The following is a 23,785-nucleotide window of genomic DNA, read 5'->3' as shown; positions in this document are numbered from 1 at the left end:
GACTCCCCCAAGTTGTCCTTTGGCCTCCTAATCTATGTGTGGCATAGGTGTTTCACTCACTCACACACACACACACACACACACACACACACACACACACACACACACACACACGTTAATCAATGTTTTTGGATATTTTTAACAAAAATAAAATGTGTAATGTGTAGCAACCCTTTAAGCTGTGCTTTTCTTCACATCAGCTGCCAGCTGCGCCTTTCAAGCAAGGAATGGCGGGAGAAAAAGGGTTCCGCAGGTTTTCAGCTACCCTCACACATTTGGAGGCAGTCTGAACAGTAAGCATGGTCCCCACCAGGCTGTGCTGTCAGCCATCCACTCAAGTCTCAGGAAAGTTCCCTGCAAATACAGCCGGCCACCAAAAGTGACCTCTAGTTCCAATGCTGTAACAGCCAGCCTTTACCTTGGGTGGTGACCGCTGCTGTCCGCTACTGTTTCCTGAATGCTGCAGTCGTAAAGCCCGGGGGATAAATTCAGGAGCCAGTGGATTCAGCACATAAGTCTTCTTGAGTTCTAAAGCCTCTAACTGTGCCTTGATCTGTTCAAACGTGATCCCGTGCAAGCTATGGTTCTCATGACACAGGGCAATAAACCGCTCCCAAAACTTCCTGCAGAAAAGATTCAGAAATTCAGGTTACAGACACAGGTAGATGAAGGTAAGTAACTAAAGATGATTTCAAATTCTGCCCACTGCCCCACAGTGGACACCACTAGTAACTTTAATTTTTTTTTAAACCTATTTTTAATGAGGGTTCTTAAACGCTTTAACCTTTCTTGTAGCCCACCACCCACCGGAAGTAGTGGAAAAGAAAGGATACAGTGAAGTAGGCCTGTTTAGAAAGATTTTTCGGAGCAACTCCCATCTGTGTTGTCTGGAAATCAGCAGTTCAATTCATAGGTTAGTAGCAACAGCTCAATCTACTCAAAAACACTTTATGGATGCACCAGCAGTCTAGTTTGGTAGAGTCAGGATAGTAAACACTACCTAGAGACAACCAGGCCCCAGCCTTGGCTCGAGTCAGCAGGAGGGACCAGGAGGGACACCAGGGGAAGTTCTCACCTGTGCCTCTCTCGGAGAAACGACGATCAATAAAGCATTCTAAAAGCTAGTTCTCTAAGTAACCCTAGTTCTGTCTCTGTCACTGTCTGATGACAAAACCTGCAGTACACCACCAGGAGGTTTTTGGTATGTTTCTCTCTATGAAGTCCCAACAAATATAGCTCCACTACTCAATATAAGACAGACCAATACATACGTGTTATTAACAAAAAATTCCATAATCACATATCCATAATCACTTCCTTTCACAGGCTTACTTTGTAGAACATCCTTTTACCTGTGTCTGCTTCAACAAAACCTTCCTTCTTGAGTCTGCCTTCGTCTTTCACCTGTGTCCACTTTAGGAAAACACTCCTTTCATGTGTTTGCCTCAACAAAACACCATCCAACACAACTGACTCTCCAAAGAACCCTAAGTTTCCACTTCAGTCCACTTCAAATCCTTAAGGCAGTTTTATTAAGGCATTTATCTAAATAAAATGCAGATAGAATCTTTCTCAATAGCAAAAGTATAGACAACCTAGGAGCGTGCCGTATACAAGACCATAAGAAACATTGGCTCATCCACACTAATACAGAATCATGTGTTTGTGAACCATGTAATGAGGCTTTGAAAACTGAGAGTATCCCAACTTGTAGAAAATCTGTACTTCTAGTCTTATACACACATATGCATACACATATGATGTACCTGTAATGATACATGAATATATACACATCTACAAACAGTTATGGTCCACACACACTAGTCACACCACACTGCATAAATGAAGTGATGGGTTTTGCCAAACAATGTCATGGCTCCCCTTCCTGATATGTGTATATATCTGATATGACAGTCATTTGATGGTAACAGCATCCAAAACTGCCTTCCTCAGAACTCACTGGTAAACAACCAATGGACTGTATCTATATACTACATACATAGAGAATTAAGATGTATATTCATATTAGTATGAATTATATTTAGAAGGAGCCTTGTAATGGGCTAAGGAGAAGACTCAGTTGGTAAAATGCTTGCTACATAGCATGAAAACTTGAGTTCTGAACTACAATACCCTTATGAAGAAAAAGGCTAGGGTGTAGCCTGTAATCCAGGAGGATCTGTGGAGCTGGTGAGGTGGGATGGGTAGAGGAGCACTTGGCCCACCGAGTGTCTAACACATCAGATGGCACAATGGCTTGCACCTGGCTTCTCATCTCTGTAGGCACCACATATGAATGGCACATACATCAAGACACATAAACAAGATGGAAAGTGAGCAAGACATTTTGTCAGACTTCCACAAATACAAATACATATGTGCACACACGTGTGAGCACGCATACACACACACACACACACACAGAGAGAGAGAGAGAACGAGAACACCTACATATGGTAGATTCAGGACATAAACTGGAGTCATAAAGAAAATAATCCACATGAGGATTCTCGAAAATAGCCAGCTACTCATATATTTTTCTCTTAGAGATACATGTCATAAACACAACTTATAATATCAACTAAGTGCTTAGAGCTAAATAAATTATGGAAAATATAGAGTCTGAAAAATTAGGCAAAATAAGCCAACCTCAAAAAAATGAAGAATCTAGATTTAAGAGAGAGAGCACAGATAGAGACAGAGCAACTGGCCCTGGCGGTGTCATGGTCATCTTTTGTTTTGTTGCACATTCTATGACATGTAAGTAAAAGCCAGAGGACCACTTTGTGACAATGCTCCCCCACCCCCCAGGGTTTATGTGGCAAAGGCCTTTACTGGCTGAACCATCTTGCCTCTCCCAAAATTTTTATTTTTAAAGCTGAAAATAAATTCGGTTTTCCTCTCCATAAAAGCTCTTAAAGTGTATTGCACTTCTGACTGTGTTTATGAGTGTGCGTGTAAGTTTGCATGTGTACATGTGCACACATGTGCATGTGTGCCATGGCATGTGAGTAGAGGAGGTGAGAGGATAGCCCGTGAGGTCAGCTCTCTCGTTCCTACGTAAGGATGGCGCTCAGGTCACCAAACTGGCACCGGTGCTGTCAGGGAGCCATTTCAGCAGCCTGTGAAAGTGGGGGGATGACGTGGGCATTTCAAGTGTGTTCCTGGACATGAGAACTCATGACTGGTCAAGGGCTCTGTCATCCTTGATGTGCCCCCCACACTGGCAGGCTCTACTGTGCTGAGCACTGCATTAAAGTAATGCTGGCTAGAAGGCCACTTACGTCCATACACTGGAACGCCATTTCACATATCTGAGAAACATGGCACTACTTCTCGTTTTATGTGCATGAGTGGGTGCCTGCCTGTGTGTGACTGAGTCTGTGCATGTGGACAGAGGTCAGAGGTCCACCTCAGGGGCAGCCAACCATGCTTTGGTTTGGTTTGGTTTTGGTAGGCAAGGTTTCTCACCCGTACAAAGATTTTAGGGTGGGGTGGGTATGGGAGGGATGTTCTGTAAGTTGAACAGGTAAATTGAATGGGTCCTTGTGTTTCTGGGGCAAGCACTTTCCTGACCATCTCTCTAGCTGAACATTGCTTGTAATAACTAAAAAGCATGAGCCAAAGTAAATCTGCCTTAACTTTGTATTAGCTTTGTTTCCATATATACATACATACATGCATACACACACATACAGAATAAGTATTTCTTCACTCTCCTTGGACATACTGAGTATTATGCGTGGGTCATATTCTACACATGCATTAAATGTCTATATTCAGCAAGTTAATAAAAAGTGCTAATAATGAAATTCATTCTAAGGAAGAATTCTTCCAAGGCTGTGATGTGAAAATACATCACTGTGCCTCCTGCCCCACCCCCTCCCCATCACTGTGCCTCCTGCCCCACCCCCTCCCCATCACTGTGCCTCCTGCCCCACCCCCTCCCCATCACTGTGCCTCCTGCTCCTGCCCCATCCCCATCACTGTGCCTCCTGCCCCATCCCCCTCCCCATCACTGTGCCTCCTGCCCCATCCCCCTCCCCATCACTGTGCCTCCTGCCCCATCCCCCTCCCCATCACTGTGCCTCCTGCTCCTGCCCCATCCCCCTCTCCCTGATTTCACACAGTTTTGTCATGCAGTCATTCTTTCATGAGAAATGCCTGAGTTTTGAAGTCACTCTGACAACTGTTTTGTGAACCACATAAGGCCTTCAGCAGCATCAGGCTGCCCATTTAAAATGAAAATAAACAGCTGCACTGGACAGTTGCTGGTTTGAGTAAATGGGACAGTGTGTACACAGCACACAGGCAGCGTCCAGCAGGAATGGCTGTCAGGATCAGCTGCTGCATTAATACTTACTAGCAGCGAAGGAACAAGTTTATTATATCTTTTTTGGACTAGTAGAAATTCTGCTCAAAATACTAACAAAAAGAACAAGATTAAGCTGGTGTGATACATAGGAATCACTTCTGGAAACCCCAGTGACACCCAGAATGCCACATTGCTCTCTATTAAACAGCACACAGGGTGGGAGGGTGCTGAAGAAGCCACACTTACTAAGAGTCCATTCTGACGGGACCTGGAGTCACATCACACCCTGGACTTAGCCTGTATTGCTAACTGTAATGGTTGGTTGGCAAAGCTGTTATTATTGATTTTCATCACTATCCACCTGTAAGCTGGAACCATGATTTAAACTATCCAAATGACAGAGGTGATCAACACTGCATCGTATAATCTATGCCTTGCCTCAACCGTTTGTTACTCACCAGCAAACACTTTGCTTAGCTCATGAATTAATTGCAGTCTTTTGTATACCCAAGATTCAGTTGGAAATAAGCCATCAGTGGACTTCAAACTAAAAGTCAGTCCTGCCCAACTCAACAGCAAGCCACAGGAAGAATTCTTTACCTAGCTACTTAGAGAAAGCACCAACTCATGTCAGAGAAAGACTAGAAATGCTGATCTTAGGCTGTTCAATGTAGTCTGTCTTCAGAAAAGTTAATAGCTTCTTTAACAATGTTTAAGCAGCTAAATAGTTGGGAGTTACTTCCAGGGAGAGTTCACAGTAATGTGGCTGCACATTCCATTGTGCCCATTCATCTCCCTAACAGTACAGAGCTGTTTGCCTACACATCTTCCCAGTTTATATTTACTAATCACAAACGTAAACACAAGTGGGAAAATACCACAGCATTCTAACACTAACCAACAACACACTCTGAATAGACAGTTGAGCAACTAAAGCAAAATTCTCAGGACAGGAATGAAGTTAGGAGACTCACTAATATACTTAGTCCTGACTGGTGAGATGGTTCAGCAAACAGAAGTGCTGGCTGTGCCAACATGAGGCTCCGAGTGTGATCCCCAAAGCTCAGGGAAAGGTGGAAGGAGAGGTCCAACTACACAAAGTTGCCTGTGGACAGCCAGATACAGGCTATGGTTTTAATACCCACATATCACACACACACACACACACACACACACACACACACAGAGAGAGAGAGAGAGAGAGAGAGAGAGAGAAAGAGAGAGAGAGAGAGAGAGAGAGAGAGAGTTCTGTAACCTGGAATATACTCTTTTCCCTAGATCTTGTCATTAGTGATTATAAAAAAATGCCAATCAGTTTTCAGACATGAGACTGATACCATGTAACCACAGAACTGCTTCTAGGTGAGCTATGAAACCTATGAGCTTTTCTTGAAAGAAAAGGTTCTTTCCCTAACCTAAGTTAGCAGTTTCCCTCTTAGAAGACACTGTTAACATGGGGCTGCACGGACAGCTGGAAAGTGAGTAAAGAGCCAGCCCCCCCCCCACCCTGGGCCCAGACCTTACTCCTAGGACTGAGGAATGGGGACAAGAGGATGGGGGGGGGGGGGGGGGGACAAGGTCCTTAGCCAGCCAGAATAGTCAGTTGATGAGCTTCACATGGAGCTAGTGATAGATCTGCCTTGAAATCATAAGGTGAAGGGGCTGGAAGCACAGCTCAGTGGTTAGGGACACTTGCTGTTCTCCCCAGCACTGTATCAGATGGTTCATAATCACCTGTAAGTCTAGACACCTGCCCTTACGTGCACACACCCATACACAAATATAAACATGCACATAATATAAAATAAAAATTATAAAATAAAATAGTGGTGAATAATCTTAACATCAATTAATCCCAGCACTTAGAAGGCAGAGGCAGGAGGATCTCTGTGAGTTCAAAGCCAGCCTGGTCTACATAGAAAGTTCTAGGACAGTCAAGGCTACACAGAGACCCTGTCTCAAACCAAATAAGCAGAAACCTTAAAAGAAATTGGCTGCCCCACTGGCTGCTCCGAAAAGCCATCTTTGCGTTGTTCCCAGGTCGTGCTCTACGCCCACCACCTCCTCCAACTCAGACTCAACATCACCAGAGTCCTCGAATCAACTAACTCCTCACTTGCAGCACTGGACCTCTGGGATGTCCCACCATGTCAGACATGGCAGTGGACACCAGCTCTGAGAGCACCACCAAGGACTTGAAATAGAAGAAGGAAGTTGTGGAGGAGGCAGAGAATGGAAGAGATGCACCTGCTCAAAAGGAAGAAAATGGGGAGCAGGAGGCTGACCATGAGGTTGATGAAGAGGAAAAAGAAGGTGGAGGAGGAGGAGGAAAAAGAAGATGAAGGTGAGGGAAAGGATGGAGATGAAGATAAGGAAGCTGAGGCTCCTACAGGCAATCAGGTGGCTGAGGATGATGAGGACGATGATGTGGACACAAAGAAGCAGAGACTGATGAGGATGACTAGACAGCAGAGGAAAAGCTGACCTTACTCACCATGACCTATTCACCCTCCACTTCCCTTCTCAGAATTTAAATGCGGTCACCTTGGAGTAGAGAAGCAGGCCCCACCTGTCCGCAGTGGGCAATGCCACCCACAGGTGACAGGTGCTCTCTACAACTCCGCCAAAACCACTACATGAATTGGCAACGTGGGAGGGAAAAGGAACCAGAATTTCCCAGGCCCTGCTTTTTTCTTTAAAATACTTTAAAAGGAAAATTTGTGTTTTTTAATTTACATTTTATATTTTTGTATGTATTGTTAGGGGTCAGACATTTTTAGTGATAACAGTGACTGAACCAGCCTTCAGAGCATTTTTTGTCCTATTTCAGACTTTACTTGTGGTGTGAGCATATTCATTATAATCTCAAAGGAGAAAATAAAAACTTGTAAAAAAAAAAAAAAAAAAAAAAAAAAAAACAACTTATTTTGAGCATTCCAGTAACGTTTTGTCTGTATGTACCTATCTGTACTATAAGTAGTTGGTTTGTATGAGATGGTTAAAAAGGCCAAAGACAAAAAGGTTTTTTTTTTTTTTTTTTTTTTTTTTTTTTTTTGGTCTATAAAGTTGCTGAGTTTTTGGTTTTTTGTTTTGTTTTGTTTTGGTTTTCTTGGACTATTTGATGTATATATGAAACAATGTCCAACAATAAACCGGAATTTTATTTTGCTGAGTTGTTCTTAAAAGAAAAAAAGGAAAACAAAAAAGAAAATGACTATAAAAATGATCAAAACATACATAAAACCATCTAAAATGAATTTAACCATAAAATTAAGTCTTTAGGAAATTAAAGTAACAACAGTGCAGGAGGAGGGGGAGGCAGTAGACACCTGACTGCAGATGCATGAGACACGCCCACCTCAGGCTCTGGCACTAGCTGCCCCTCTTCCTAGGACTTCAGCCACAGGTAACCACATAGCTCACCCTGTCACCTCCAAAGTCAGGGGAGTCAGCTTACTGGGGAAATCTCTGAATGCAGCCTTTCTAGTCACAACCACCTTACTTATCTCTTACCCCTAAGTGCTCCTCCCTCCCTCCCCACCCCCAACTCTCATTTATTTAGTCAAATACTACACAATGCTCTTCTGTATGTTGTCAGTCTCCTTTCCTACCCTGTGGAGTGTAACTACCACAGCGACAGAGATGTGTGTGTTGCTCACTGACCATCTCCAGGTTGAGTGCTAAAAGTACAGACTCACTTGAGGGCATGCGCTGACTGCTCGCTGACTGGAATGAAGCACGCATGTACCATCAGCAGACCTAAATAATAGATCTCTCACTAATGGACATCAGGTAACAGTAAGCCAGATTTCAAGTCATCATGTGGTTGTATGGACAAACACACGCATAAAGATGTAAATTAGTCTGTATTTCCCCTGTAGATCCCCTTAGTTCAGTGACACACACTTACCTACACCTTCCAATAGAGCACAGAGCAACAGGGTCGCCCACCACAGCAACCAGGGACTGTGCTCTGGTGATGGCGGTATTGAGAAGTTTGTAGTTGGATAGAAAACCATAATCTAAGTCTTCGGTGGAGTCTTCCAGAAGTTGCTCTTTCTTTTTAATTGGAGTCTGCTTGTGCTTGCAAGTGTGGCGTGTACGAACTGTGCTAAGAAACAGAACTCTGAATTGCTTTCCTACAAAAACATTGAAAGAAAGACAGATCATCACTCTGAATCACTGATATAGTACATCTTACATCTTTAAAATCGTAATGGCTAAACCACAGGTGCTGGTGAAGACACCAGAGACGCCAACCATGTGCACAGGTGTAAGTTCTGAGCTGCTCTGAAACTGTGGTAGTTTCTCCAAAATGAAACACAGTGACCATCTGATTCAGCAAATCCACTCCAGACAAATCCCACCAACTGAAAGCAGGGTCTCCATGAGGTTGCTGCACCTAGGCTCATAGAAGCCCCGATCAAAATGCCAGAAAATGGAAGCCAGTGAACACAAACACACCAGAGTGATTACACACAAATGAGCCAGCTGACACATGCTACTGTGTGAATGACCCTCAGAGAGAGGCAGTGCACTCAGTGAACAAAACCTAGGCACAAAAGGACACAGGTAAGTTGACAAAAAGCCCGAAACTGAACCCTAGAGATCTCAACGTGTTTGACCCCCAACACTCTGGGTAAGTGTGCTGCCTCAGTCTAATTCTGAGAGGCCCTAGAGTAGTGAAGCTCACAGAGAGAAGGTAGAATAGACTAGTGGGAGAAGAACGGGAGAAGAACGGGAGAAGAACGGGAGGTATTATCTAATGGGCGCAGAGTCTGCGTTTGGAAAGATGGACAGTTCTGGCGGTGGCTGGTGGTGAGGACTACCCCACAGGAATAAATGCACTACTTGCCACTGAACTGCACATAAAATGCTCAAAATGGTTAAGTTTTGTAGTGGACATTTTACTATACACACACAAAAAAAGGTTATTTTATAATTTTGTTTTGCTTTTGAAAACATGCCAATTATGTCTTACTAAATTGCCAAGGCTGGCCTTTTAAACCTACTATGTAGTCCAGGCTGGCCTCAAACCCCTGGTGTTTGGATGGGATCCTCCTACCTCAACCTCCTGAATGCCCACATCCCAGGTATGTGCCACCGTGCCTCGCTTATTCGTTTTTTTTTTTTTTGTTTGTTTTTTTTTTTTCCTAATCACATTGCTGGAACCAGTCTTTGAGATATCTAGGCCAGTGTCCACCAACACAGCAGCCCTCTCCTTGAAGCAGGTCACTCAGTCTCCTGCCCAGCAGAGCAGACATGGCTGACTTCATGAAGCTTTATGGAGTCTGGCTTCCTAACATTTGTTTTTTATAGTAATCTAACATCCCCTCATTCTACTGCAAGGCTCCAAACATGTGCTCTCTGGTTTTCTCTTCTCTAACCCCACATTTTCACCTGCTCCCACCCAGCACTGGCTGGCTTACGTCTACACTTTGAGCAGAGAATTTGTGTGCATTGCTGAAATATCCAACTGTGTGAGGCCTGGATGGGGATAGGAGGGAGTTTCTTGCTTCCCGGGATCCAGATACTGGTTACTCTCCCTGTTGCATCATGCACCTAACACCTCTAGGCTTTTTCTGGTGTTCACATTATATACTGCTTCATCTGTCTCTAGGAGCATTTATTTGTTTGGGTGAGCCAGTCCCGAGGACATGAGGCCTAGCCAGAGCAGTGCTGGGAAGCTCACCTGGTAGTGCAGACAAGAGAGCACCAATACACTGACCAGCTGTCACCACCCAGGTCCAGATCCAGGACTCTGAGTCTAGCTCTAAATCTACACCATCTACAAATGGTTGGGAAAAGTGGAAGCCAGTCTTGCTGTTCCAAAGCTGCAGGGTCTCCATAACACAGGGCAACAAAAGGATAGCTGGGAGGAGTGCCAGTGAGGATCCAATACTGATGGTGTCCCAAAAGCCAGAGATCTTGACCCAGACCAATGACTCATTGCAATGGGCATTCACAAGTGGAGATGTGTGGACAGGGATAGAAGTGTGGGACACACTGTGACATACTACAGTTTTGACAAGATGTTTTCTATGCTTTATTTTGTTGTTGTTCATCTGTGTGCTTTTTTTTTTTTTTATTTTTTGAGGCTGGTGCAAGGCCAAAGGGCAGATGTGAGGGGATGGAAAGATGAGTGGGATTGGGGTACATGATGTAAAACTCATAAAGAATCAATAAACAGTTAAAATAATAATAATAATAATGTGCTTCATATATTTAAAATAAAAAGCACAACGTTTAAAACAATGCATTTCATGAACAATGAAAACAAGTTTGCAAACACTAGTTTCTTAAAGGAAGTCTAAAGATAAAATATCTCAAATTAGTCTCCAAATGCAATATGACACCATGTAGTATGTTATATGTTGTTATGGCTATATCATATAGGTATTTGTGGCATTACATAACTATGGTGAAGGTCAATTTGTTAATTTCTTTATTTGGGTATTGGAACCTTAATAAACATATACATTTAATATTAAGAAACTTGTATCATTGCCAAAAAAGTAATGAGATTTCTTCCTTTCTTTTATTCTTTAATATTAGATTTCTTAAAGACCTAAGATTATTTAAGGGAATTAGAAATCCAATGTGGACACACCTAATACAATTGAACAGCGTGACTCATTCCGATGGACACTGACCTTGGACATTGAGCACCCTTTCTACATTCACATCCGAAAGCCTCTTCTTCCGAAGTTCAGCTCGTATTCTAAACACCTGGTCAGCGTATGGCGTCACCACACCGATGCTGCCGTCATCTAACTTCCCCCATGCCACTGGCCACTTCCGTCTTAGCTCTTCTACACGCTCCACTACTTCAAATACCTTTAAACAAACACACATGTTAAAATTACCACTGGTGATTGGGTAAAGAACATGGTAACTGAAACAGACTGATACAGGATCATACTTTAGCAAATGCCATTAAAAACCATACAAATGGGAGTAGTTCAATGCTGACGTGAACATGGAAGGTAACATTGTCGTCATGTTTCAGTCAAGTCCTATAATATGTGACTAGTAGAAACCCTGAAACCAAGACAATGTGCTAGGCAAGTGGTCACACCTTCCTCTACTCTTAAAGTAAAATGAACTGAAGTGTCACAGTAAAGCAGGGACAGGGGGGGAAGCGGCTCCACACCACCTTGGTGCTTCTCAGTCCTCTCTGGAGCAAGCCAAGGAAACTACCCAACCAACCAGAAGGTTCTTACAGCAGCAGGTCAGTGCACCACCGGGTCCCAGAAAGACAGGCCTGGTATTGTCACCTGTCCCCTACTCATATAACTAAGTAGACCATCCGACAGCTACTGGGTGACACAAACTTCAGCTGGGACTAGGCAAATCTCAAATAGACTTTTAGAATCTGTTCCTACTTGTGGTACAAGATCCACCAGGCCATCGAAAGAACTTCCAAAAGTATTTTATAGAACAGGTGGTCTGGACCCTGCTTACTGGGTTACATAGGGTTTTTAGTATAGATTGATCTACTTTACTCAGTGAATTATCAAAAAGTTTCTATGTTTGGCACAGGTTAATGAAACATGTTCTTAACTCCCAAAAGACTCTTAGAATACAGCTGTGCCTGTCTGTCTATGTATCTATCTATCCAACTACATACCTATCTACTACTTACTGTCTGTCTGTCTGCCTATCTGTCTGTCTGCATGCCTGCCTATCTATCTATCTATCTATCTATCTATCTATTATCTATCTATTTATCTGGCAAATTCAATCCAGAGTCAAACAAGACTCTAGTCTAAAGAGGAAAATTTAAATGCTGTCTTTTAGCTATAGTATTTACTTACTATTTATTATCATTTCTATTTGAAATCAGTGTCTAGTACAATAAAGAATATAAAAGGCATGTCTTTGTCCATGTGGACAGATGCAGGACAAGTGAAACATGGAGGTCATTCTGATACAAAACCTGCTGTGAAGCAATACCCTAACCACTAGCCTGCCCTTTGCCTCCATTCATATTCCTACAGTTTAGGTAGCAATAAAATACTATCAATGAAAACTTCCTCCTGACAGATCTGCTGTAGACTAGTCAAAAACACCGGAGACTGATCAAAGACCTTACAAGCGAGGAAGAAGTATCTATTTAACAAAACCTGCAGGCTCTGTAAGAACAGTGAGCAGCTGGGCATCCGCCCTGAGGACTGCTTCCTGAACTGTTTCAACAGCCAGTTTCCATCGCCCTCACACCCTGTATTGAAGGAGCTACTGCAGGTGGTTTTAACAACCAGTAAACATTGGCAGACTCTATATCCACAGTTACCACTGCAAAAGACTTGTACTGAGCAACTGGGTAGGACCTACACCCCTGTCCCTACATCCTATGGCACAGGGGAGATCTGAGCAAGACCACAGGAGAATGGAAGACCTGTGGCAGGCTGGTGGCCACCTGGAAGACCCTAGTGTGGGCTGACCAACTCAGCAGCCATCTGGGCCCAGAGCCAGTGCTTCAGGCTATTCCACCTCAACATCTTCCCCATCAACAAGCTCCTGGCGTGTGTGAAGGAGCTGGTGCTGCACAACCAGAACACTATCAAGGATGAACACCCGAAGCATGGCCATGAATGAAGCTGGCACCCGACACAGGAACAGAGAGCAACTCTGAGGAGCCTAAGAGACCCATGGAAGCTCCCAGAGGAGACAAGGCAGTGGCAGAGGAGTCTGCAGGCTCATAGTATCCCCAGAAAAACTCAAGGGCAGGTCCTACAGGAATATGTTTTTACAAAGTGAACTTACAAAACTAAAGGGAAAGCTGGCAGAGAAGAGCCATGTGCACAGGGGAGAATGGCAAAACTGCAGGCATGGTGCCGAGGGCTGTGGGCACAAAGTGATATGGGCAGTATGCTGCTGCTCAAGGTCATATCAGTGTGCAAGGTCCGTGTTTCGGACAAGGGCTGTGTGGACGTTTGTGGTGTGTGCTACTAGAGGCCATGTTGATGTTTTGTGTTACCACCAAGGACCATGATGATGTCTATGGTCTGTGTGCCTCTAATACCAGGCCCTGCCATGGCCCTGCTGCCCAAGTGGAGGCCATGTTGATGTCCATGGCTTGAGCTAACACCACAATGATGTCTGTGGTCTATGCTAGAAACCATCTGGAAGCCCACGATCCACAGTGACACTGACTATAAAGGATCAAGGAAGCTTCTTTTGCAGTGGTATTGGTGACTGTAGACACAGCTCAAAATGAGAGACACAGAAGACTACTGTGAAAACTTCTCTCCTGCCTCACCCTACTCCCCCAAAAAAGAAACAGTCTAAACAAGAAATCACTGAAGAGAGCTCTCAAAAGCTGTGATAAGGACGCTGAAATGTATGCAGCTCTTTACAGCTGATGGCTCCGGTGGGAGGAGCAGAGGACAACCACACTCAGGTTTCTTTAAGGGGCTGGCCACTGGGAGTCTGACCATGTTCCAGTGAGTGTATGAGCAACACAGATAGGACTCAGTCCTTCTTTTTCTTCTTTTGTTTTGGTGGTGGGGGTGGACCTGGAAGGACTGGGAAGTGAATGTGATTGGGGTGTATTATGTGAAACTTATAAATAATCAATAAAAACATTAAGTTTAAAAAAACACACACAGGAGAAAAGCGCAGTCCTTCTCAGAACAGACACCCTCCTCTACGTACATTCAGCAGCCAGTGAGCATCAGTGGCTCAACTTTCCTTGGTCTAGATGCAGAAGATTCTACTGGAGGCTGGAGAGACGACTCAGCAGTTAACAATCATTTCTAGTCCTCCAGAAGACCTGAGTTTGGTTCCCAGTATGCATGCCAGGCAGCTGACAAACACTGGTATGGGACTCCAGCTGTAGGGGATCTAAACCCTTCTGGACTCCCCTGGAATGTGTACTCAGATGCGCATACCTACACTTGGACACATATTAAAAATAAAGCTCAACCAGGCGGCAGTGCCACACACCTTTAATCCCAGCATTCAAGAGGCAGAGGCAGGAGGATCTCTTGTTCTGAGTTCAAGGCCTGCCTGGTCTACAGTGTAAGTTCCAGGACAACCAGAACTACACAAAGAAATCCTGTCTTGAAAATGTAGATGGGTGGGTGAATGAATGGATAGATGGATGGACGGCAGATAGATAAATGATTAACAGCAAAAAGCAAGCCTCCTAAGCTGGCAACTCTCTGCCAAGAAACCCAATTTCAGGTGGATCACAAATAGAGCAATTTGTGCCCCAAAAACTTGAAAGACAACTGAGATGAAAAAAATACTCCAGTAGCACCCAACATCTCTGCTGATGGAGGGACTCAGCAAACAAGAAGTCAGGGTATACAACCCAAAGTAAAAAAAAAAAAAAAAAAAACTAATGAAGAAGAATTACCAGAATAACATCATTAAGTTCCAATATATGCCTAATTATTAGAGAAGATCAGATTTTAAAAAACATGTTAAATAATATTCAAAGAAAGTCTGTAGGAAGGCTTCTGAAAAAATTAACATTAGTGATCCTAAGAGCCAGCTTCACTGTTTCCGGGGTATAGTCAAGAAAATTAAAGTCAGCTTGCAAGAGGTGCCATCCATCCCACCTGACTCAACACTGCACTGTTCAAAGAAAGTTGTGGGATCATCTAACTGTCCATACCTGGACTAACAAAGTGTAATACAAATAAAAGTACACATACACACACCAAAAAATGCAGTTTTATTCAGCCATCAAAAAGAAAAACCTATGCTAGGTTTTCTTTTGTGGAGTAGGAGCAGGAAAAATGGATGAATTAGAGATCACCATAGTAAGTCTGAAACAAAGCAATCTCACAAAGACAAACAGCACATGCTATCCTCACATGTGCAATCTAGGGGAGAAGAAAGAGAATGACTACCATGAGGAATAAGAAAGGGGAAGAGGCATAAACACGCTCGAAGTACTTTATACACAAGCATGACGATGCCACAGGAAACCTGTTCTCTTTACAAGTAAGTTATGCTGATAAAAATGTCCAAGGAGGGGCACAGTGTCCATGCCAGCACTCGGGAGGCAGAGGCAGGTGTATCTCTGTGAGTTTGAGACTAGCCTGGTCTACATAGTAAATTCCAGGATAGCCAGGGCTACACAGAGAAACCTGTTTCATATGTCATTTAAAACACATATAAATGTAGTGAACCACAGTGTAGCACAGTTAAAAGGGTCAAAGAAAAAGTGAAATCTTAAAAACACCATATTTACAAAGGGACTCTAATAAGATAAACACATAACTTCTCCTCAGAAAACAAAAACAAAATGAAGGCCAAAAAGAGAAGGGGAATTCAGTGTGGTGGAGAAAATAAAAACTGACTTAAAATCTTACATCCAGCAAAAATTTCAAAACTGGGGCAAAATAAAGACATTTCCAGATAAACAATACCTGAGAGAATTCCCTACTAGCGAAATAACTGGGCAGAAATGCTAAAGAACATTCTTCGGTCTAAAACCAAATGTCAGCACACAGCCGTGCCCGTCCAAGAGTGTTGCTAAGAGCGTGACCCTGAGCACCACAAGAGGCAGAGCACAGCTGTTCCTTTCCTCCCTCCTCCAAACTGGCTTAAGAGCAACTGTATAAAATAATGAATGTCAAGCTACAACATCTACAAATGCACTGTGTGACTGTAAGCATAAAGAGGCAGGTGGAAAATTATGCCAGGTGGTCACACAAACCCATGCAGAGAGGTGAAGAGATCACGAACACTCTGTGATGTTAATTTGGCAGGTATGTAGCTTGGTGGTAGGGCACATAGCTAGCATGTTCAACACCATGGATCTCCCCATAAAAGGGGACTATTAACATAATAAACTCTCTATGTTTGTCCCTTTTCTCCTGGAATTTAAAAAATATTTAACAATTTATTGAACATCAATACAATACATATGGATAAAAGCTGAAAGTGGGGGTGGATGTAGTTATGTAGTACTTTCTCCACATTGCTAAAATATAGTTAGATATATCTGAAATGGATTCTGATTAGATATATACTGCTGGCTCTAGAGGAAACATTAAACAACTAAATATATCATTCATGCACGTCTGCTTATACGTGTACTTACATAGCTTAAATGAAGTTTTCTCATCTGGGCTGATAATGATCCCCATCATAGACCATCTAAAGAAACACCAGCACCAGCAACAAGCAATCCTCTTTTGAGTTACTGGTCAAGGTTGTCTAAGAGATTCCCAATACAATATACAGGCTACAGCTGCTACCCAGAAGCAGAAGATAAATCCCTATTGCTGAAGACACCATACACTCTGGACACAGGACCCAGCGGGATCAGAGCTGAAACCTCCTCCCTGAGCACTAGCTTTCACAGTACAAGAAGGCACCAGGCAATCTCCCAAAGGAGGGCAGCCGATGTCCCATCCAGTTAGGAACCATAATGGCCAGTCTGATGTGACAACTGCACGGGTACAACATGGCACACATATCTTGGCAGTAATCAGCAGCTCTGGAGTTAGACTTAAGACCCATCCGACAAGAGGAAAATCATTCCTGGTACTGGAAACCTAGCCATCTACACAGGACTAGTAAAGTAATGGACCTTGGAAGAGAAACTACAACCAACACTTTACTAATCCAGCATAACCCAGAATAGCTACATTCTAAAATTTACCCTTATATCCAGATAGAAGTGTGACTCTCACTCTTCAATCAAGGAAACTTCACCCCATTACAAAAAAAAAAAAACACAGTTCATCAAACTGCAGAGTGGTAAAGCCCAGTTCCAACTGGTACTTAATTCACAACACAACCCCAGCACCTACAGCTCAGGAATCACTGCAGAAGAGGAGTGGAAAGATTCTAAGAGCCAGAGAAATAGAAAGTTTGCTATGAGATTTTTGTCTCCTAAAAACATCCAAGAAGCTAACCCATAAAGTCTCACCAAACATGACCTGAACAGAGATAATACCAATAGACATGTTAACATGGAAGGGGGAAGGAAGTTTACTGGGCCTCAGTCCTAGACCAAGAATTACAGGCAACTGCTAAAGGCAGTAAAAATAGTCTTCCCCGGGGAAAAGCACATCAATTGGTTACCCAATACCAAATGATCAGCCCTGAAAAGATATAGACAAGTAACTTTATATAGACTTAACAGATTGTATTTATATAGTTAGGGAGAGATAGAGATAGTCAGACAGATAGACACACACACACACACACACACACACACACACACACACACCACTGTCAAAGACAGTGAGGGGATATATGAAGGAGAAGAACTGAAGGGTGGAAAGAGAAAAAGAAAATGATATAATTAATAATGTAAAAATAAGTTATAATTACAAATAATAGTAGTAAAATAAACAAATACATTAAAAACCAAATACATATGTGTACATATAAACAAAATAATTAAAGAAAGGCCCAGCATGACAGTGCATGACTTTAATCCCAGCATTTGGGAAGCATAGGCAGGCAGATCTCTGTGAAATCAAGGCCAGCCTGGTCTATATAGTAAGTTCCAGGCCAGCCAGGGATATATAGTTTTGAAACAAATGAAGTCTACCCTGTAGTGCAGGGGATATAAATATGATCAATATATATGTACATGAAATTAATGCTATTATCTAATTAATATACACTTTAATTTTTCCTCTTGGGATCTCCCTAAAGTTCTGTGTGTGATATTTAAAGGTCACACAAACGCTGCCTTTGCATTTCCATAATATGAAGATAGTTCTTTTCCAGACACTCTGAATAAACTGACAGTCCCGAAGAGTTGCACTATACATTTCCTGCTGCTTGGAGAGCACCTGCTTACCTAACGTAAAGAAAAGGGCCCAATGCTTGACCACAATCCCTTGTGGTTATGATTCCTGGTGCCACATGAGGGCCACCAAACCTTCTGGGTTTTAGGTGTCCTGCTTGTTACTCTGTCAGCCCTCCCTCCCACCTATTGTGACCAATTTCCAGGCCAATGGCTTCCAGCTTGGGGACCAAACAACAAAGGAGAGCCAAAGGCCACCATCAGCCTTGCAGTATTTAAGGAAAAGTTTACCTGTCCCTAAAATCAAATGGTACAGACTAATGAAAATGTCAGGCTTCCTGCTGGGGCTAGGGTTTGAGCAAGTGGCACTGATGGCTTCCTGGCACTGAATTCTAACTATAACCCTCTGATTAATTTGGAAAGGGACATGAGTTCCTCTTATGTAACAAGAACCACTTCTCTGTAAACACAGCAAGTACAGATTAGAAATTCACTCCCTAAAGACAGCCACACACTTCCTCCACATTCCTAAAGCCCTGCTTTCCTGTGAGTGACCCTTCAGGACACCCACATGCTTTCTGGAAAGCAGAAACTGGAAGAGAAAGCTAGGAAGACTCAGATGAGGCCGTGAGGTCAATGCAGGTGACCTTGTGGTCTTTGAAACTCAGAACTCTGTGATTCAACACTTCCTCATTAAAAATGACGTCTCCTTTGAGTGTGCCAATAATGCTCTATGTCACAATACATTGACTTTTCTTAACAAAGTTGTGTTTTCTTTTTAACATTAATGTAAAAAGAAAATCCATGTTTTTGCTTCTTGTAAATTTAGCTTAATAAATAAATATAAAGTTTACTCAATTTTTATGTAAAAGAACTCAAACTATAAACCGTCAACCTGAATCCAAAACGAATGCTCAAGAGAATCAGACCCAGAGAATATTAAAATCAGGTACCTCTGCATTGTTATAGAATGCTGTGCTGTTCTTCTCCTGGACATCCTCCCCACGCGCTGTAAAGAAGGTCAGTGGGTAGAAGTCCTTGTGTGCTGGCTGCTTTCCACTGGCCATCAGTTTACCCTCATAGAAGAGCTCAGAGGTATAGCTGCAGAGAAAGAACAAAGGAATCTGTCAGCCAAATTTATTTCACTACTAAGTTATGCCCACAATTAATTTTTATCCAAACACCGAATGCCTGCAATGCCAATGATTTCCCAAGAACACTGACCGTGATAACGGAGAAGGCCCCTATGACACCACTATTAAATAGATTGATTTTTTTTTAAGAAATTAAACCAGAATACAAAGAAATGAGAAACTTTCACTACTAGCGGAACACTCTGCTCTGTGAGGAAATGCCCTAAGTTGCAAGTTCTTTGCTAAGACATAATCCCACACATGTGGCTCATACACTTCCATGTGTCTTCAGACAACTCTTTGGTCAACAATGGACCCCATGGCCCACACTGGAGCTGGGAGACCCCTAGCACAGTGCACAGCACCAAGAGACCCTCTGTTGGTGGTGACGCTGCAGCAAAGAAACCCACAAAGGACAGCGATGCAGAGTACGTCCTATTCCAAACAGCTGGACAACTGCTCTATGTTCCTACTGTATTTACTATTTCAGAGTGTATCCTTCTGTAAAAACACCCCTGTAAAAGGTCCTGTCAGATCACACAGGCAGCCTCCTATGCCTCATGTTTCTTTTTCATGACACTGTTTACATCTGCAAAATGCAGTCTATGATATTCACACAACATCAAAATTTAATGGTAGTCCTCAGACTAAATCCTGTGCGCAAAGGATGTGGGACTCTGCATGCAAACACAGAAAACATGGACTCGAATCCAACACACCAACTGCTGTCTCTAGCCTTGCCAAAAAACATGGTATCTAGTCCTAAACCATCACTAACTACAAGTAGCCAGTAACCACAGAAGAGCAATGTCACTGCAGAAGGTGACGGAGCACAATCTGCACAACTGCTTCCAGGGAGAACTGAAATGGTCTCCACGGGCATGACAAAACCAACATTACTAAACTGGAGGAAGCTTTTCCAGTTTGTTTCTGGCAATGCTCTGCTCCTTCAGCTGGCTGCTGGTCACATGACTTGTTACTCAGCTGTCCTGTAGGAATGTGTCTTTTACATGTGTAGTGTTTTTAAAAGGACTCTTGAAAACTCTGCATTAGACCTTTTCTCCTTGCCTTTCCTTCCTTTCTTTCTCTTTAGAACAGATAACAGAGGTATGCCATTTTTCATATAAATTACATGTTAATTCGTAGAAAAAATATATTGTGCCCAGTAAAGCCTCAAGTTTTAGAACTCAAACTGCCTTATTTCTTATGAAGAATCGCAACTCTAGATTTTCAGGTATTCATTTAAAAAGAACAAGTTAGGCATGGTCTGAAACACCCAAGAGACCACAAAAATCACCTGTGCCTGGCCATGTGTTTGCTGGTTTCCCTCCCACAGCCCACTGGAAGTGTGAGTCAGAGGGGACAGTTCACACCTACTTGATGATAGCTTCATGGGAGCGATAGTTCTCACAGAGGAGGATCCTGCATGGAAACTCGGCAGGGTAATGCTCATAGAGTCGATCAAGTAATGAAACATGAAGGTTTCTCTCCCTGGCAAACTCGCTGTAAACAAAAGGACTGAGCTGTAACAGACAAACACACAAAGAAAATTTAACCAGATTATACCAATAGTATTTTTGAATCTACTTATACACTAAAACTTTGTATGCATTTAACATGCTGAGTACAGGAGCAAACCAAAAAATAAAGCAAAAATTAATCACTTATATTATCTACAAGCCATTTTACTACAAGGGCTGCATGGAACTAGACTACAACCTCGATTCTCAGTGCAGTGCAGCAATGAAGTCCTCAGTCACGCAGAGTCCCTCCCACGAAACGACTTACTAATTTAAAGAGCATAAATCAGTTACTTCACCAAAACCAATCAATTGCTTTATACTAGTGCTAAACTCATCAGTGACTACAAATGGCCGTCAACTGTGAAGAGAAGATGACAGAACACAACCTACACAACGGCTTCCAGAGAGATCTGAGAATGTTTCCCACAGGCATGACAAAGCCAATGCTTTATAGAAGTGACTATAATAAGCTGGGCTGGAGAGATGGCTCAGTGGGTGAAGGTGTTTGCCATAACACTCGATGACCTGAGTTTGATCCTGGGAATCCACATGGTGGAAGGAGAGAACTGATTGTTCCAATTGTCCTCTGACCTCTGCATATGCACCAAGTATGTGTGGACACATGCACACTACATAAATGATGTTTTCAAAAGGATGTGTTTAAAAAGTAAGATAATAAATTCAGACTGGATGTTGTGGCACACACCTGTAATCACAGAACTTAAGAGAGGAAGGTCATGCTTTGAGGCCAGCCTAGGCTACACAGTAAAACTTTGTCTCAATAAGTAAGTAAATGTCTCAATAAATAGATAGAGAATTAGCTCATAAGCGATATTTGACTATGACAAACAAGTATTAATATTAATAATCAACAAGGTTTTCTTCCATAAAGAAACCCTACTACTGTATATACTAACCATAAAAGTCACCTTTAAAGGTGCTGGAATGAAGGTTTAGAGGCTAAGAGCACTCACAGGTATCACAACTAGTGTTTTAGAAAATAGAATACTAAACACCAAAATATAACTCACAAGACAGTGACTAAGATGACACCTACCTGCATATGATCACCAGCCAAAACAATCCGTGTGTTTTTAGTTGCTAAGGCTAGAGGCATAATGGTCTCACACTCCATGGCCTGGGCAGCTTCATCTAACAGAATGTGCGTAAAGAACCCTAGAAGGTACAACGTGAGAAAAACACTGTCACAGAGCAATTGCTTCCTGCTCTCCCAAGCAAAGTTTGTTTAGTTAACTCATGCCATAAGTTCTCTAAGTCCATCCTCAATTTAGACTATCAGCTTAAAACAAGATTTTTTAAAGGATTAGCATCTGGAGAAATTCCACAGAGGTTAACAGCCAATGTACTGCTCTTTATAGAGGACCTGAGTTTGTTCCCCAGTATCCATAATGAATACCTCACAACCACTTTTAACTCCAGGGATGTGACACCTTCTGAACACTGTGGGCAACTTTACTTACACACACATGCACAGGTGTATATACATATATGAAAAAAATGCTTTTAATATTTTTAAAAGAAAAGGTTAAAGAGATTAACTATCTGTTTTGTTAACATTTCCTCAGAAACTGCATAAATCATGAAACGGTTGTCTACTAAAGTAGGCACCTGCCTGCCTTTCATCCCAGCACTTCGGAGGCAGAGGCAGGAGAATCTGAGTTCAAGGCCAGCCTGGTCTACAGTATTATTTCCAGAACAGCCAGAACTACACAGAAGCCTTGTCTCAAAAAAAAAAAAAAAAAAAGGAAGAAAGAAAAAAGAAAGTAAAGAAGATAAAGCAAATTAATTAATTAATTAAAGTGACTTAGATTGAGCCTTAGTTCTGTTAACTGTAAGATAATTACACAGGGTTGAAGTGAGAAACCTGAAGACCGAGTGAACATGCCTCCATCCCACCCCTCCCAGACACTCCCCTCTCACCAAGCAGTGCTGCAGCTAACTATCTCTAACTATCTCTAACTATCTCTAACTATCCGCACAGACTGCACACACTGCAAGGTATCAGCCTCTAGTCAGCATAAGCTGACCATCACAGAGGCCTGTTTGCAATGATCCTGCCACTGTGCCCTGACCTCTGAAACACATCCTTGGATTGCCTCACGGCCAGCCAAGAGCTACAGGCAGGGAGAGAAAGTCTCATCCAATGGGGGCCTTCTTTTGTACTCAGGCTAGTCACCTCCTTATCAATTCCAAAGCCTTTCTACCTTTTATCTTCAAGTTCTTAAACTTGAGGGGCTGTCTATACCCTGGGTCAGGCGCCAGGAATACAGGTGAGGGGAGCAGCTCGTGCCTTCCAGGGACTCAGACATTCGGTAGAATGTGTCAATGGCTTTAAAGGCAATTCCAACAGAAGACAGGAAAGCAACGCACAGTGTTAGCAATTACAGTGAGAGCAGGGAGAGCCCTGCTGAAGAACTGCTAAAGTGACCCGACTCTCCTCTCAGGTCTGCCATACTCGCCACTCATCAGCTTAGACTTGTGTGCTCACAGAAGTCAGACTGAACGGGACACACATGTATGCCTAGCACTCGGAAGGCTGAGACAGGAGAATGTGAGCTTAAGGCCAGCCTGGGCTACATATCGAGCTCAATGCAAGCATGAATTACAAAGCAAAACTCTTGTCTCAAAAACACACAAAATAAAAAGTTTAAATGAATGAAGAGTGATTATTACACAGTCCTAGCATGTAAGCATAACCTTAGGGGCTGGAGAGACGGTTGAACACTGAAGGGTGCTCACTGCACAATGATGAGACTAGAGTTCTGTTCCAGCACCCACATAATAAGAGGGCATCTCCCCAATACCTGTGAGCCCAGCTCCAAAAGAGGACACGCACGAGGGATCACTTAGGTTCGATGGCTTCCAGTCTAGCTAAGAAAACATGACCTTGGGTATGTGGAAAGACTCTGTCTCAAAGGACTAGATAGAGATCGATGAAAGAGGACACCTGAAGGCCTCTCCTGCCTTCCACAGGCACACACACTCACCTGTGCATGGAGACACACAGACACACACACACACAAATAAATCTTTGAAAATAAGAAATCTTAATCAAGTGCCATAATTT

At 42.8% G+C, this 23,785-nt stretch overlaps 1 protein-coding gene and 1 pseudogene across 2 annotated transcripts in view; one reads left to right on the top strand and one right to left on the bottom strand.

The window, feature by feature from the left end:
• The window catches only part of HELZ (helicase with zinc finger), a 125,284-nt gene that overhangs the window by 28,519 nt on the left and 72,980 nt on the right, over nt 1-23,785 (bottom strand). The window contains exons 19-24 of the mRNA XM_080924534.1: nt 21,755-21,873; nt 20,552-20,697; nt 18,995-19,142; nt 10,969-11,152; nt 8,226-8,454; nt 419-623 (exon numbers count right to left, since the gene is read on the bottom strand). Of these exons, the coding sequence (XP_080780660.1) occupies nt 419-623; nt 8,226-8,454; nt 10,969-11,152; nt 18,995-19,142; nt 20,552-20,697; nt 21,755-21,873 (1,031 nt within the window). The remainder of the gene's footprint in view (nt 1-418; nt 624-8,225; nt 8,455-10,968; nt 11,153-18,994; nt 19,143-20,551; nt 20,698-21,754; nt 21,874-23,785) is intronic.
• Nucleotides 6,463-6,780, top strand: LOC308426672 (prothymosin alpha-like; annotated as a pseudogene). Its single transcript has one exon. The product of its transcript is annotated as a prothymosin alpha-like (transcript).

This window comes from Micromys minutus (genome assembly GCF_963924665.1).
Source record: "Micromys minutus genome assembly, chromosome: 10".
Classification (NCBI taxonomy): Eukaryota; Metazoa; Chordata; class Mammalia; order Rodentia; family Muridae; genus Micromys; species Micromys minutus.
The sequence above is the reverse complement of the archived record's forward strand: the minus strand, read 5'-3'. Positions and strand labels throughout refer to the sequence as shown.